The sequence below is a fragment of the Acanthisitta chloris genome, unplaced genomic scaffold (assembly GCF_000695815.1).
Source record: "Acanthisitta chloris isolate BGI_N310 unplaced genomic scaffold, ASM69581v1 scaffold2081, whole genome shotgun sequence".
Lineage (NCBI taxonomy): Eukaryota > Metazoa > Chordata > Aves > Passeriformes > Acanthisittidae > Acanthisitta > Acanthisitta chloris.
Genome location: NW_008656377.1, coordinates 53,982 through 71,267, shown reverse-complemented (window position 1 = coordinate 71,267; position 17,286 = coordinate 53,982). Strand labels below are relative to the sequence as shown.

At 41.1% G+C, this 17,286-nt stretch overlaps 1 protein-coding gene across 1 annotated transcript in view; it reads left to right on the top strand.

The window, feature by feature from the left end:
- Positions 1-318: 318 nt before the first annotated feature.
- The window catches only part of LOC103811332 (voltage-dependent L-type calcium channel subunit alpha-1C-like), a gene marked incomplete at both ends in the record, with an annotated part of 56,888 nt that continues 39,920 nt past the window's right edge, over positions 319-17,286 (top strand). The window contains 2 exons of the mRNA XM_009084299.1: positions 319-458; positions 7,821-7,960. Coding sequence (XP_009082547.1) covers positions 319-458; positions 7,821-7,960 — 280 coding nt within the window. The remainder of the gene's footprint in view (positions 459-7,820; positions 7,961-17,286) is intronic.

The following is a 17,286-nucleotide window of genomic DNA, read 5'->3' as shown; positions in this document are numbered from 1 at the left end:
CTGACAGAATGACTAAAAGCCTAAGCGTTAGTCAGCCTGATCTGTAAATTGCTTATCACCAATATTCAGCCAACTTATTCCACAGCAACAGAATAGGGAATCCCAAAGAAGACCACTTGTCCTCTCAGGCTGACTCAGATTGCACAAGAGTGAGGAGAAAAGTCCCCTGCCAAGCAAAGCTTGTGTGTTAGACATACCCAAGTGGCAAGTCAGTGAGTTGGAGGCTGTATGGGTGGACTGTGACAGAAGAAAACATCCTTAGGCATGGTTTGTCACTCCTGCTAACCATTGTCCCTCTTCTTCTCTTCTCTTCCCCAGGAACGAGTGGAATATCTCTTTCTCATAATTTTTACAGTGGAAGCATTTTTAAAAGTAATAGCATACGGACTTCTCTTTCACCCCAACGCTTACCTCCGCAACGGCTGGAATTTACTAGATTTTATAATTGTGGTAGTAGGGTGAGTACCAACATTTTGTCTTTGAATGCACTGCACACTTAGGGGGAATGGCAACCTCTGGAGAACAAGGGTGGTATGTTATGTATGGATGATGTTAGAGGTTCCATCATGGGCCTTGGACCTTCACAGGCTTGAGAGGTGAGCTGATGCAAACTTCATGGAGTTCAACAAAATGAAGTGCAAGGTTCTACATCTGGTCTGTGGCAATCCCAGGCACAGCTACAGGTTGGGTGGGGGAAGTAATTGAGACCAGCAATGGGGAGAAAGACTTGGGGGTGATGGTAAATGAGAAACTCCCCATGAGCTGTAGTGTGAGCTCAGCCCAGAAACCAACCCAGGCCTGGGCTGAGCCACAGGAGTGTGGCAGCAGGTCAAAGGAGGTGATTCTCCCCCTCTACTCTGCTCTCATGAGACCCACCTGGAATACTGCGTGCAGTTTGGGGCCCTCAACGTAAGAAGGACATAGAACTGTTGGAGCAAGTCCAGAGGAGGCCACAAGGTTGATAAGAAGACTGGAGCATCTTTCCTATGAGCACAGGCTGAGGAAGTTAGGGCTGTTCACCCTGGAGAAGAGAAGGCTGAATGGAAACCTCATAGCCTGTCAGTATCTGAAGGAGCTACAGGAGAGCTGGAGAGGGACTCATTCTTAGGAACTGCAGTGACAGGACAAGAGGTAACGGGCTCAAGTTGAAGGAGAGGAAATTTAGGCTAGATCTCCTATAAATAATAAAAAAAATTTGTTATTCTATGATGATGTTCCTCCTACAACCATTATTTAATAGTTTGCAAAATATGGAAATTAAACTGCAATAAAAAAAGGAAGCAGTGCAAGACTGTTGGACAAAGTCCTGAATATGCTTAACTGCTAGAAAATTCCTCTGTTTTTAAATCTGTATGAATATTGAAACAGCATATCTAGGTGGAATCCTTTAATCAAGACTAAGAGTTGATGACAGATAAATCTTCGCGTCTTGTGAACTTTTGCAGATGTTTCTCATTCTGAAAGATGGATGAAAAATTTAAATCCCAGGTTTTCATACTTACAAATGAAAAAAGTTCCTCAGTTCAATTGCACTATTCAGCTGGTGATTTCAACACTTTTAATTTTGACCCTTTAAATGTTTTAACCTTTTTAAGGACTAATTGTACTATAGTAGATCAAATTGCCACTCTGAGCAACCCTTTTAATCCCCTTTTTCTTCTCCATGTTTTTCAAACTTGGCATTTAATTTATTTGAATAAAACCAAAGTAATGCACCTTCTGCTTCTTCTACCTAAGGGGAAGAGATAAGCAAGACATTTGAATGGTGGTTGTTGAAGGGAAGAGGTGAAGGATGAACTACCATTGAAGACAGAGAGAACAAGTATTTCTTTGCCGGAGTAATTTGTCCCATCCTCCCACCACTTCATTGTTAAAGATTTTCATCGCCCACAAAAGCTTGAAGTCTTTTCACCTCCTTACCAAGGAAACCCTACATCAGCTCCTGGGGAAAACGTTAAAAGGGACACTCCTAATCATCAAAATTTCTGTCCCAAGCCAAAGCCCATCTAGCTTCTTGACCATTTTTGTGGTGGCCCCAAAATATGACATCAGCAAACTGCTGTGTGCTACCAATCCCTCCCTCTTTTCATCATCATAGGGAAAAGCATTTGGAAGGAGAATTCCCAGTGAGGTGGAGGGAGGACAGACTGCAACCTATTCTTAGTCTCAAGACCTCTCTGACTCCACATGGGCATAACTCTTCTCCTTACAGCAATGCCCTATTGTCTTCCTTCTTTGTTCCTACCTACAGCCAGAGGATTCCATAGGTTATTAGTAATTGAAAATCAGAAAATCCTCCAGCCCCTCCCCTGGCATGGATGTCCATTTCCATAGTGTTTCTGCCTTTGAATGTCCTCAGATATCTCATCTGCTTGGAAATTGCTGCTTAAGTTGAAGAAAGATTAAAGAACAAAAGTCCTGTGATTGTGATTGTTCCCTTTTCAATTTTATGGGGAAGAGACATTTTAAGAGAGAACACTACCTCCTCTTCTTCCATGGGAATGTGAGAGAGCAGAGCTCCAGAAATCACAGAGCAGCATTATATCTGGTTTAAGTACAGACGTTTTCGATTTTCCTACAAGGGCAGTTAATCAGCAAGATGATATTCAGGCTCAAATTAATTCCCTTGCCAATGAGAGAAGCTGCAGCTCTCAGCTCTTCTGTCTGCTTTTGCCTCCAGCAGCTCCCAGTCACTAGATGGGGAACAAAAAATGTAACTGGGGAGGGATTACATGAGTATAATAAACATGGCCAAGACCCCAAGGTCTCTGTTAAATAGTAACAATCTCAAGTGACAGATTCCACTTCAAGGCTAGATGGGTTCCTTTGATGTTTATCTGTTTGAACTCACTGGTACAGTACCACAGCCTAGGCTGGTGTTCTGCTTTCCCTCTCCACAGCCCCTCTGCAAAACCTACGTGGTTATACCATCTGTTCCTCTTCTGCCCTGCCTTCTTTTCCTAGGGGCTGTCTGAAATCCCTCAATGACATTATGTTTAAATTTCAGTGTATTTGAATATTTTGCCAGGGAGGAAACCCCATGGGAAAGGTTTAAAATAAATTTTAAAAAGAGGGAAGAGGAAGAAAGTGAATGCTGATAACAGTATTTCCTTGGGGTGCCTTTTTCTGCCTATTGCTGGGGCTGTTGGAGAAAGCTGAGTAATTTGGAGATAGCTGTAGCACTGGACAGAGGGATTTATTTGGTATGTGGGACAGAGGATGGTGTGGGTCTAATACTAGAAGCATCAAGTCCTAGGATTGTGGTTATTGCCATTTGTGCTTGCTCTGCCTTAGGAATCATCTTAATTTTCAGTTCTGACTGTCTTTGCTGCAAAACACAGAAAGACTGGGTGGGATGTGCTTCAAGTACTGTTGGAAGTGAAAGGAACAAAGGAAAGACAGGTTTTAGATCTTTTAAATTCACCTATCCATGTTTACCACATATAACTTGAAGAGATAACAGCACAATAGACTTTCTTTACCTTAAAACAAACAAGTCAGTTGAGTAAAAGGGCAATGGACATGTGTAGGACCAGGTATAAATTTTCGAGGGGAGTCAGAGTTCTTGTAAAAAATCTTTATAACAATGTGCATGTATACTTTCCCCTGCCTTCTGAAGATAGGTCCACTGGTATCCAAAAGGGTTTTAGTCAGTGCTTCTAACAAAGCCACAGGAATATGGAACAGCAGCAGAGGGGAGCCCTGAACACAGCTGCTGTGTTGTCTGATGGAAGGATGTGCTTTAGACCTATGGACTTGTAGCAGCTTATCTTTCTTGGAGTGTGGGAGATCTGCTTATTCCTCAGTTATGCCTTTTAAAGCATGAGTCTACCTTTTCTGTAAACAGCCTATGGCCTTGCTATAGCAGCACCATTAGATGCTGCTTTGAAGAGAACTGACATTACTAGCTGAGAATAGAGACCACCCCCCTAAGGTGCCTAATGAGGCACAACCCACTAATGGTCACTCAAATTCTTTCCTGCTTCTTTACTTTTACTGTTCTTCTTTTGGAAAGCATTAACACTTTGAGATATCACAGTGATGTCCTTTAATATTAGGCAGTTGGAGGAAATTTCTCTTGAGAGAAGACCAGCTTGACAATGTTGTGATAGGAGAGTGTGTTTCCTGGCAGTGCTGTGGTTTGTCTGCCAAGCACAGTCATTCTCCAAGGACCTGTGGCTTCTGCCAGAGAAAAGGGTGTTGTGGTTTGAAAGGCAATCTTACTTGGGAAGGTAAGCAGTGAAGGTATTTGGAAAGGATCTGAAATCAGAGCTGACTGGAAAATGTGGTCACAGTGTATGTTTTGCTGAAGACTTGTATGGAGTTTCTAAAGGGTAGATCCCAACACTTTCATACTCACAAATCACAGGTAAACTGTAAAACACTGTGATAAAAACCCTTTGTATTTTACTTTTTTTTATACCTAGGACAATTCTTTCAGCTATGTTTTTCTGCTGGTTTTTGTCCTTAGAAGTACTAAGCCCTCTGTTTTCTTTTTGTATTCTGGAGGTCCTTGACAAGTTCTTTTTTTTTATGCTGTAAAATTCATGGTGCACTCTCCACAGAGGAAGAGATGAAGAGTTGAGGAGCAGGTTACAGCCTTATTATGCTGCTGTTGGGATCATCTAGCAAAGCAAAACTCTTTTTGATATTTCTAATGTCAAAAGCAAAACAGAAAACTGCAAGAAAGGAAACTAGTGAAGCTAGCTTCATACCTCACAAGTAAATATAACCAAACCCTGTGGAGTGTGTCCATACATGCATGTGTGTGATAGAAAGTTTATTTTCTGCTTCATAGTTCATGTCTGTCAGATGAATTTGGTTTAGGTGTAGTCATGTCACAAGTGAAATTCAGCAGTCAAGGTACTGTTAATTGTGCTTCATGAGCAGAAAGTACTACACCCAAATGGAAATGGGACATGAATTTAGGCTGGCAGAAAGTAGTTAGGTGGAAGGAAATAAGATGGATTTCTAGATGGTTTTTTTAATGGTGAGATTTTCAATGGCCACAAGAGATTAACCCTCATGCATTTTTGTGCCCTCCAAAGTATGATCTGTCAGCACAGTGTTCTCTCACACTATGCTTGTAGCATGCATTTCAGCTAACTCACCTGCAGAGAAGCAAAGAAATGCACCTTGCTCCACCACACCTGCTGTAAGCATTTCCCAGATGTTTTCATCAAAGACCAGAATGTCTCATGTAAATATAGGGTAGAAATGCTCTAGCCTCATGTTTTCTATCAGTAGCTTAACACCCATCCAGCTATTTTAGTCTGGCAAAACAATTAGCTGAAAAACTAAGAGCATTAGGTAGCTGTAGCCTCTGAAACATAGATGTCTGCCCATGCACTGAGGGAGGTGGTGGGGACCAGGGCAAGCAGGGTTGGCAAGATGCACTATAAATTTGAAGAGTGGAGTAGACATTCAGTAGGCCACATTGAGCACAGTCTAGACCCCAACACAAAAGGCAAAGGGAGTGACATAAATGAGAGAAAAGGTTGTTATACATTGGTTAAAAGCAGGATTAGTACAGGGGAGATATTAAGCATAGAGTAAGTGCATTAGAGCAGGATTAGCAGGAATAATGCAATTCAAGTGGAAATGGAGGTTTTTTAAATGAGGGGCAACAAGAAGTTCTGCAAAATATTCCTGAAGTACAGTAGGCAGGTGACTGTGGGTACCTCAGAACAGCATGTTTAGCATGTCAAAGCTGGAGCACACAAATAGGGTCAGCTGGCCTGCAGTGGAGCTGCATTAGTCTGGGAAGGTAGGTTCTAGCTCCAGAGGGGTGAGCTGTCCTACTGGTTGTGTTCCTGCTCCTCCTGAACTAATTTAGGGCATGTATAGCTTTGCTTAGGCTGCAGAATTCTAGAGCAGTCTGTGGTTTGCTCATTGCATGAGTGGCACTAGAAATGCCCCTGGTGCCTGATGCTAAGAGCTGCTGTTTGGTAAAACATGGGGCCAGTGAAAATGGGAACCAGGAGAATGCACCCTCAGTTTTGCACAATTGGTGACTCAGAGTTCCTTGAGATTTCTTGTCTTGGAGCTGAAAAACAGCATTAGAGCCTTTTTGCAGTAATTTCTTTTTCCTCCAGAGGATCCCAGGAGACTGGGACTGTTGTATAGGTATGTCACTCATCATCTAGCATGGGAATTCTGCTGACTAGGAAGATAGAAATGCTTGAATGTGAAACAGCACATTGCTAGAGCTTAATCACTAGCTTACTGGAAATGCATTAGGCCAAATTTGACCTACAGTGTTTCTATTATGAAGACCAGCAGAAAATTGTAACTGTATAATTTGTGTACAAGCTCAAGAAATACATACATTCCAATAATTCATGCTCTTTACATCAGCCCTTGTTTATCTCTCTCTAGGGTATCTGTAGTCAATGCAGTATTTCTCATAGGCTCTGTTTTTGTCTTCCCTGCATCCTGCTTCTCAGTCTGCAACACCTACAAACTCAGCATCCAACCTCCCCACACACAGCTTTTCCCACGCCTGTTACCTAGTTGTTAAATCTTTCTGCAGTGCTTGAAGTTGAGGCTTTGAATAGATCCAGTTAGGAGTTCCTCAGTCACAGCTGACAAGTTTTATAAGACTCTTAATATGAATTTTTTTTAAAAAACCCACTGCATAAGAAACGAACTTCACATTCGCTCTCCCCTAATCCACATTTTTGCGTGGATTTAGTGCTGGGTGAAAGCTTAGATGCTTCAGTAAATGAATCCTCCTTTTCCTATCCAGGGCAAGCTCCCTAGGTTTGTGGCCAGTGCTGAATCCAGGCCACTCCAACTTGATTCTTTTTGACATCCCACACAGTTTCTTTAAAGTTGTCTCTGGTACCCCCATGACACTCTATGGGCTAAGGGGTCTCTGCCACTCCTAGGCAAGTGTTTCCTACAGAGCCCCAAGCATCCATTTAGACTGGAACAGCTTTTAACCTCTACTGAATTTGGCTGGGTTCAACCTGATGATTTCAGGGCTGAAAGCAGTATCATTAGCAAATTCATGAGCAAACTGTCCTCCCCCAAAGGTACTAATGTTTTACCAGAAAAATAGAAGCTGCTTCCTGAAAGCTAATTTATTAAATCAAGTTCTTATTAACAGATAGGGTGAGCCTTCAGCTCTCTCACAGAACATCAGTGCATTTTTTTGCTTTGCTCTGCCTTTTTAAATGCATTCTGGGTGAGACATCTTCTCCTTAAAGCAGCTACTCCTACTATCCAAGATAAAACATTAAGGCCAGTATAATAAAACATTCTAATAATAAGACTCCTACAGTTTTGCACTTTCTCACGCCAGTGCATCAGGGGATTTACAAATGGGTACACAAGCACATAATGTGTGCATGGTCCATTATCTAAAAACTTGTACATTGAAGGATCCCTGAGTTTTACACCAAGTTCTACCTGCAATGACCTTCATGAATCTTAATTACTTGTTAAATGGGTGACAGATAATTAATTGATTGGATTAATGAAGGGTGATGATTTATTTCCCCAAGGTGGATTGTTGGTTAAGAAAGATAGCAGTGTCGGTAGCCTATAGTTGGCTGCAAGGAGCCATTAGGCTGAAGGAGAATGTCATGTTTATGTCTGCTCCAAAAACAAGCATTTTGCAAATGGTATAGACATCACCAATAGGCTACTGCATATGGGAAGAGTCTGTCTCTCCTCCACCATATGTGAGTGTCAACTGAGATGTGTGACACTCTTCACAGGTCTGTGCGATAGTTTGGGTGATATGATGATCTCTGTTCCTGTTTAGCCCAAGCCTTGCTGTCTGCCTACAGATTGTTTCCTCTTTCTTTTTGCAGGCTTTTTAGTGCAATTTTAGAACAAGCAACCAAAGCAGATGGGGGGAATTCAATGGGAGGAAAAGGTGCCGGATTTGATGTTAAAGCACTGCGGGCGTTCCGAGTCTTACGTCCCTTACGGCTGGTGTCTGGAGTTCCTAGTAAGTAACAGCATTGTTTCTATCTTAAGTATGTCCGTGGTGTGGCATGGGCAGGAGCAATTTGTGAAGAGGAGCGTGATGAAGGTTATTTTTGGTGTGTGTGGGAAGCCTTTTTTCAAGTTAATATATTCGTGATAAACGTGATATTAATCAAAGGATGACCAAACCGGCGCTGAAGGGGAACGAAAGCCTAACGGTATGTCAGTCTGATTGTGCAACCTTTGCAAACAGTGAAAGGGGAAGAGCCAAGATTTTTGTGATTTCAAGCAAAAGATCCTTTAAATAGTTGTGAAGTCATAGTGCATCGTTGGTATTATAAATTCTTGACCTTGGTGGAAATGCTTTATGGTCGTGTGTGTTGATTTTGGAGGGAGAGGAACTTTTTCATTAAAATTACATTTTCTTATTTGCATGTGATGTTCAGATCAAAAGTACTGGGAACAATTTAGAAGCAACAGGACATAGGGCAATGACAGAGTCATGTTCTCTGTTAGTCTTTTTTGCTGAAATGATTTGTAATGCCTTTGGGGGTTCTCAAGCAGCCTTTGATAGTCTATCATCCCTTTTCTTATTTACAATGAAGGTATGAGTAACTAAGTCTGGTAATTCCATTGTGGAGGTGGAATATGGACACGACAGTGTGGGAGGATTGTATCATTTGGCTTGAGAGTTTGTTAAAGATAGGACCTGTTTGCCCTCTGAAGAGAGGGTTAGTTGAAAACTGCCGTTGCTTTCCAGGTTTATAGCAAAGAGAGATGTGGTTAGTGGAAAAGGAGCTAATCTTCTTCAGAATAGCTGTAGAGGGAGCTTTGTCTATTTTTATTTGAGGAGCTTGCTAGTTTGATATCTAAAAGTACTTCTAACCTTAATCATTCAAAACCTTGAGTCAACTTAGCAAAAACTGTGAGGTCAACTTAAAAATTGTGATTTATTTGTTAGGAGCAGAAGTGTGAGGTTCTTGTTCTTTGGCTCATTGTAGCTTGTTCGAATATAACCACTGGGTTATAATAGAACCATGCTCACAGGCTTTTCTGCACACCCATAAAGGGCAGAAACCTTTTAAATGGAAACTGATAATCTCTGCTAAAAGCAAACAAACCCGAGGCAGTTGACAGCACTGGTGTTTGCTCTCAGACTAAGCCATGCTCGATAGCCTGTCCTCAAGGCCTCAGCTTCGGCCCAGCTTAGGGTTACTTTGGGTGTCAGTGGGTGAGTGAAAAACACTGAAAAGTAGAGCTTAGGGTTACTTTGGGTGTCAGTGGATGAGTGAAAAACACTGAAAATTAAATGTTGTCTATTAGGCAACTAAGAACCTTCCCCTCTGATACAGAACTAACATCCACTGTGTACCCCACCTCTGGTAGGGATTACTGCTGGGGGATGTTTCGTTCAGGTGGTCGTGTGCTACGCAATACCTCCAGGCCGTGCAGAATGCAGCTCTGTTTTTGGCCAGATTTGTCTCATGAAGCCTGTTGTCTGTAGTCTTCCCTCTGCACTAGAACACAGTTAATTCTTGGCTGTAAATTAAGGTTTTGTTGTTCTTTCCTAGTTCTTCTCTAATCTAAGTCTTTTGGCACTTTCTATTTTTGTTGTTCTTTCCTAGTTCTTCTCTGATCTAAGACTTTTGGCACTTTCTAGTTGTGTGCTCACTGTATGGTATAGGAAAGTTACTTGAGTTTAAACATCTGTGAACTGGAGTGTTCTGGGTGAGATGCTGCTTATGTTTTTGCTGTTTTGGAGAACAACGTGTTCCCCAAGACAAAAGGAAGTTTTATTACTACTGTACAAGTCTCTTGGCTAGTTCTCTTGGAGGACTAGAGGAAGCTGAGGGAACCAAATCTGGCACAGTTCGTATCCATGTGCATATACGATCTCGATCCCAGCGCAGACTATGTAATAGCCCATTTGTGGGGTTTCTCATCAAGAGAAGTACTTAATTTGCACCGGAACAGAGCCAGGAGCCTGGTGCAGGCTAAAAATATTTGGTCTAGACAACAAAATGCTAGTGCAGTGTGAATTAGGCAAACCATCAAGTTGACCTGACAGACATCCTCTATTAGTCTTTATGGTTCTGGCTAGGGACGTATTTGTTGAACGAAGCTTCTTTGGGGCTGGTGTGGCTTCTCTAAAGCCCACTGAGGTCTGTAGCTAATCCAGCCTCAATCTTCACTGGGCAGTTTTTAATTGTACAAATGCCTGTTGATTAGCCTAGAATAGATGTTATCGCATCCATATGTATTAGAGCGTAACTTTTCTCATGAGGCCTTTTAGATAAGATTGCCTAAGCTAACCATAAATAGTACATTACAGGATTACATTCTTACATAAGTTAGTGCAGAGGTTTAGAACTCAAATCTCTGGGTCCTGTTCCAGTTCTGACCCTGAGATATCATAAACACCAGTGGGTGCGTTACCAACATTACACTTGCAGTGTTTTGCCATTATAAAGAAATGCTTTTTCCTTCCTTCCCCTTCCAAAATGCAGTAGATGTTTCCCCTTTGAGGAGACAAACTGCTCAGATTTGTCCTAAAATTACATGAATGTAACATGCACTGCAGTTTCTTCTCACTTATCAGACTCTGTAAGTGTATGGAAGCAGCATCTCATTAGTAAGAGGAGATCCTCTGGGTCATTGGCAGCCACCTTCTGCATGGAAATTCCAACATCTGCTGCTTGGCTTGAGGTCCAGATCTAACTACCACTATTTGGAAAAAAGTGTGTAAAGCACTTATAAACCAAATTCGTGGAATACATGGTGAATTTTTGCATGCAAATCTTCAACTCATCAGGATTGTTGTTGGGAAATATGCTGTCTGAGGTGGAGAGAGATTGGCTTGCAGTATGGAATCTTTTTTTTTTCCTGAGTCACAAGGAGTTTTCTTGAATTTTTTTCTCTCTGGCTCAATCCATTGGAAATAATCCAGTTTAAGAGGGCCATCTTCTGTATTCAGGTCCGTGCATTTAAAAACCTGTCTCAGAATGTAGAGAGTTTCCATATAAGGTTGATTTGAAGTAGGGGAAAAAAGTATTAATTGCCATGGGAAGTAAATTGCTGGTGTCTGCAATGTGCAGATCAAGAGACTGAAGCAAACATTCAAGATTTAACACTTCCAGAAGCACCTTCAAATTCTTTGTGTCTCATATTGGCTACCAGTGCTAGACAACTAGATCAACACAGCTGTCTGAAAGGTTCAGATAGATGGATAGAGGATGTTAACCTCAGAGCTCAGAATCCCTTTTCTCCAAGTCCCATGCATGCTTAGTTCCTGGAACTTGACTGTCTCTTGCCAGTAAATATCTCAATTAATACATTGGGACTGTCCTGTACAGTACGTGGTTCATCAGTGAGCAAAACTGGTTCACCCACAAGCAGACAAGCAAAGGTGCCTTTGACAATCTTTGTTAGAATCGAACTGTCCAAGGCCTCAAATTACTTTAGTGCTTCCTAAAATCGAAAGGGTTTGAGGTCATGAATTCACCAAAGCCTGAAGACTACATCTGGATGACTGTCATGGGCACATCAATATTTCATCGTCTTTAAGAGAACAGATGATGCTTTTATGCTTTGTGGTTCCATGGATGTCCAGAAGACCACTTGGCATAAGGAAGAAGACAGACATTTTGTTTCAAAGATAAGACAGACATTTTTTTATCCAAGTCACAAAAGCAATTGTAGCATTATAGGAGAAGCCTTCAAAGGCACTAAATTGAATGTCTTCGGTTTCCCAGTGCACCTTCAAAAAACAGTGTTAAGTATTTATGCATTTTCAAGCAGTGCAAGAGGGATTGATTTAGTTTGGGTTTGTATTTTTTGTGAGTTTGATTTTTTTTTTTTAATTTTTTTAAAGTAGTTTGAGTTCTTTTTGTGAAAACTTTTTTCTGAAGTGAGAAGTACAGTTTTGGTTGTGCCTGCATGAGGTGCATGGCAGAGCATTAGATGACAGAGGGAAAACAATTCTCGTGATGGACATAAGTAGACAAATGCAAAATCAGCATGTCTACCAAAACCTAATCACTTTAGTGTCTTGGAAACTGTTACCCAGTATCTGCTTTGGCAGGAGTGTAAAGCATTGTAAAGCTTTCTAGGGACAGAATCAAGTCAGCCCTTTTGTGCTAAGAGTTTTCTGTGGATCACTCTTCTCTCTCAATTTTATGTAATTACATATTTTTAAACTTGTTTCAAACATTTTGTGCTTGAGGAGGGCAAGAAGAAGCTTCCAGTTCAGCAATGAAGAAGCATGAGCCAATTAAAAAAGAAATTCACTCTTGACTGTTGGAAAGGGCAATCAGTTACTCCTACGCATGCAAACTCACGCCCTTTTAACTTCCTAAATTCCATTTCTGTCACCTTTATTCGTGCCCCTCAATTATAGCACCTCATACATTCTGTTCAGCATCTTTATGTCGTACTTTGTCTTAATGTAGTTGCATTGTTGCCTCTAGTTATTGTCTATCTGATATTTGCCAGGCTTGATTGATAATCTCTTCCAGACAACCTGTAAGTTGTTTAGTTTGAGTAGATGATGTGCTCTGTATTTGTATTTTCATTGAGATCCTCTGTTGACCATACAGACTTAAGTGGGCAGAAGACCTTGTTATCCTTACCAGAGCTGGAGAGGAAACTTGACTGTCCCACTAGAACAAAAACTTGTTAGCATTTTTTCTTTGATGTTTTATTTTAAAAGACACAAAAAGCTAAGCCTGTGATGTATTCAAGCTTCACTGGAGTCTTATAGCAGGAGAGTTGCTCAAAGGCAGTACAGGTAAGCTCTCTAGCACCAGTACTTACATGGTCCACTGGAGATGCAAGAATTGCATAACTGGGGGAGAGGGTATGAGTAACTGGCTGAGCATGATTTTAGTTAAAATTAAGTAAGAGCAGAATTTTAGTTGTGAATGCCTAGAGATGGCTACCTTTACATGCATTTAAATAATTAACTAGAGCAACTATCTTTTTTTGGAATGATGCTTCTATTGAAGTCCGTGGATAATCTGAGTTCATGTGAAAACTGGACATCTTCAGACAGGCGAATGAAAAATTTGGATGTTTTTAGATTTTGGCCTGTCTCATTACAATTGATTCTCATTTGCCCTGACATGCCCTTCTCTATTAAAATTTATAATGCTTTCTCAGTCCCAGCAGTGTTCTCTACCCCATATTTATTGCAGTGTTTTCTTAAGACTACAGTTGTCTTCCATCCTTCACCCAAACTCTGGCTTTAATCATTGTTTCTTTGTACTTTGCAATAGTCAGGAAAGTGTCCCACCTTTACTTGCAATGTCCTGGTAGATCTGACCCATTCAAGTCTCTATTTATGATGCCACATTCACCATGTACAGCAGCAAACATGACAAGTACAAAAACCCTGAGGGCTCTATGGGGGAGTAATGCATGAGGAAGGTTTGGCAAAGTCATCCAGTTGTGTTTGTTGTTAGTTTGCCATATTGTTGTGTGTCAATGGAGCAAGGAAATCACAGGTGTGATTTGACTAGATTTTTTTCCACCCTAGTTTTTTTTTTTTTTTTTTGTGGGACACTACCTGAATACATTGTGCATACTGAATTACGGTCAGGTGGGTTTTTTTGTGGAGAAGTAAGAAAGAGCAAAAGGCTTTCAAATGCTTACAAGATGTTTAGGCCATAATCTGCATTTCCCAATGAAGACTCTTCTTTACTCTAAGACTGGCAATATTTTTTCTCCAAATTTTTCAGCTAATCTAGTTTCAAAGCATAGGGGAATTCTGTCTGTATGATCTTAGAGGTCTCAGTTCCTGCTGCAGGCACTTTGCTCCTGGAACCTTACATTCTGCCTGTACTTCATAAAGCAGGGAGAGCGAAATGGTGATTTTTAACTACCTCAGATGTCCTTTCCCAGAGGAAATACAATATTCTCATTTGTAGCATCATGTCCATTTAGGTGTGCCATACCACTTTTCTGGGGTGTGAGGACTGGAGGGTGACAGCTCTGGATGTTTTTAGCTCTTGCTGTATCTCAGTGTGCAGCAGTGACATCTGCCTTGTTCCATCCCTGTCACCAGACTGTCTAGCCTGTGTTTGCCCTCCTGCTTGGCCTTGTAATGCCTTCCCAGCCACTGAGACAGGACAGCTCAGCCTATTGCAAGGATTCCACTTTGCAGCTGTTGAAACAAAACACATTCAATGGAATTATCTGGTTTGCATTTGGGATTTTTTCTTTTTGTTTCGTTTTTTTTTTGGTTGGGGTTTTGGTTGGGTTTTTTTGTCTGTGCCCAATCAAAGTTTTCAACTGTAATTTCTCGTTGTTTTCTGCACCACGCAAGAAAATAAATACCACTTTATAGGGCTGAGGAAATAATGTAATTGAGGTAATAAAGACAGAGGATTCAAGAAATCCAAAATGATTTCTCTTTTGAGAACCATGTATTTTTGGAATATGGAAAAGGAATGTGAGCCATTGACTGTTTCTATATGTTGAAGAGCACATATTAAGTCTTAAATTCAAAGGAGATTCTAACTGGCAGTCAGGAAGTCAGTTGTCTTTTGACATGTTTATGCTTCTAGCAAAGTATAGTTGACAGTCATCTGTTTGCACATGGTTTGCATTTATTCACTGTCCCTGGTGGAGCAAGGAGCTTAAATTTACTTTCCTGATGCATGTGAGATTATGGTATGAACTGCATACCAGTGGTGAATTCTGGCTTGCCTTCAGTTTGAGGAGACAGGAGAAGTGGTCTGATCAAAGCTTCCAAGGTGTGAAAGGTTTGTGTGTAGGAACAAAAGAATAATCTAGAGGAGACAATATACTTGGCAGTTTGCTGCCACCAAGCCTATGTGATAAAGGTCATTGACAATAGAGGGAACTGCTGCAAATACATTTGAGCAATGGATTTTGGCTTCCAAATATCAATTCTGCCTTAAGTTTTGTTGTAACATGAAATAATGTCAGCCTTTGCCAAGTCTGGTTCCTTGCTTTTCTCTGGAGCTCTAGAAGCTGTAGGGAACGTGCTCTCAAGCAGATTTCTGATGTTCTCCTTCATTCTTGAACAAGACTTCCCAACCATCTGTACCATCTCTCCAGCACATAGAGCACCGTGTGAGGACAAGTTGCATCACCTTTCCCATGTCCTTGCCTAGCTGTTTTTAATCTCAAGTGGCCAATTTGTTTTGCTTTCATTACAAATGGGAGGGGAGTGGATTAGAAAGGATAGAACAGTCTGAACCAAATGTCCTCATTAAGCTTGTTTCTTCATAGTTAACTTTAATGGCTACACATGCTTGCAAGTCCTTTATTTACTTAGGTCACTGTTACTCAAGGGAGTAACTTGATTTTAGCATAGCATCTCCCATAGGTGGAGTAGGGATTCTGCAATCAGGACCTAAAGCATGCTTTCTTGAGAGGCACAACCTGCAGAGAGATGCAATTTATGGCAGGAGAAGTTAACTCAGTGTAGCAAAAAGGGGGTTATCTTAGTAAAGAAGATTACTCACAGTGGCACGTTATTGCTGTAATAAAGATTTCTCTCATATTTAAGGAATGCCAATGAAAACAGGGAAATATTTATTATTTGATCTTGGCTGTGTAACTCTTTTAAAAATAACACTACGAATGTACCCAATAAGTGTGTCAGCCTTCATCCTACCAATTGCTGTGCATGCTGGCATGATTATCCAGCACGTCAGTCCAACAGAAAAACACCCCAAGAATCCCAATACCATAATGTGGGACCACATCAGGGTGTGTGCAGTCCCTTCCAAATGAAAAAAACTAAACCCATGCTGACATCAAAGAGCAGACAATGGAGATAGTAAAAATATTCCAGCTTGGCTTAGTAATAGAATTTTTGGAAGTTCTGTGGATGGATCAGGCTTGCTTTCTTGTACCTTTTCTTCATTCTTCAAGTAATTGCCAGAGTTCTCATTCAGAATGGGTGTAGGGGACAGCTCTGACACAGAGCCCATGCCATCAAGATGCTTGTCCTAAACATCTGAATATCTAATAATACCATCTGCTGTCTCCTGAGAACAGTTTGCCTTGTTTAGATATGCTTTTGTCTGGACCATAAAGGAGCAGAAGTGTCCATACAGATTGTAGCTAGCTGGTATCAGCAGGAGGGTGTTGGGTTCCCAGTTGCTCACTTGGAATTGCTGCTGCTGTCACCATAATGGGCAAGGGAAGATATTGCTGTTCCAGAGCAAAATAGTGAGGGTAGGACCTACATTGGTTTTTCTTACATTCTCTCCCAAATGACATCTCTCCTGTCTGATGTTGTTCCAAATGCCATTGCATACTTTTACTCCAGTTAGCTAAATTTTACATTGCTTAATAATTTATGATCTTTTAAGGAAGGATTTGAAGTCCTTTGTTCATTTTCTCTAAAGTGACTGTAAATCTATGAATGTGTTACCTGTTGGGACTCTTTAACATTCACTTCCTCATCCTCTCTCAGAGAGGTGACCAACACACACTGTCAGCTCAGAAGTGGAACACAAGAGAGTTCATAGGTTTTGCTTAGGACACGAGGTGGTGCATGGATGTTCCATGATTCTGGTTTGTCTCAGCCTTCCAAAGGCATTGTTAGATGCCTGTGGTGGTTGTGATTTTCACAATGCATTATCAAAATACCAGCAAAGCACAGAGACTGAGGGACCCTTTGTTAGGAACTGCAGTGATAGGACAAGGGGTAACAGATTCAAATTGGAGGAGGGGAAATTTAGGCTAGATCTTAGGAAAAAGTTTTCCCTGTGAGGCTGGTGAGACACTGTCCCAGGTTGCCCAGGGAGGCTGTGGCTGCCCCAACCCTGGCAGTGTTCACAGCCAGGTTGGATGAGCCTTGAGCAACCTGCTCTGGTGGGAGGTGTCCCTGCCCAGGGCAGGGGTTGGGGCTGGATCATCTCTAAGGTCCATTCCAACCCCTAAAATTCTATGGTTCTATAAATATATTTCAAGTCTCCAAATATTTATTTTTTTTCAGTGATGATTTGAATTTATAACAATATTGCGTCTTGTATAAGTGCTATAATAGGAAAGAAAGCAAAGCACACTGAATTGACAGGAGGGAAATGTGAGAAAAAGATTTTAACCTTTCAGTGGCTACATAAATCTATTGGAAACCTTCCCTCTTCTTTTGAATGTAGATTTCTCCAAAATCAGCTGCTGCCTTCTGAGTTATGTCTGCTTGGTATTACTGTGCTAGCTGAGAACACAGGAATATTAATAACCAATAAACACTTCTATTCTTAAGATGTTCACGGATGGAATAAATCAGTTGCTGCTCTGATCATGGGGAGGTATTGACCAAAGGCAAATGACAGCCCACCTAACCTTCCCAGTCTCTTCAAATTTTAT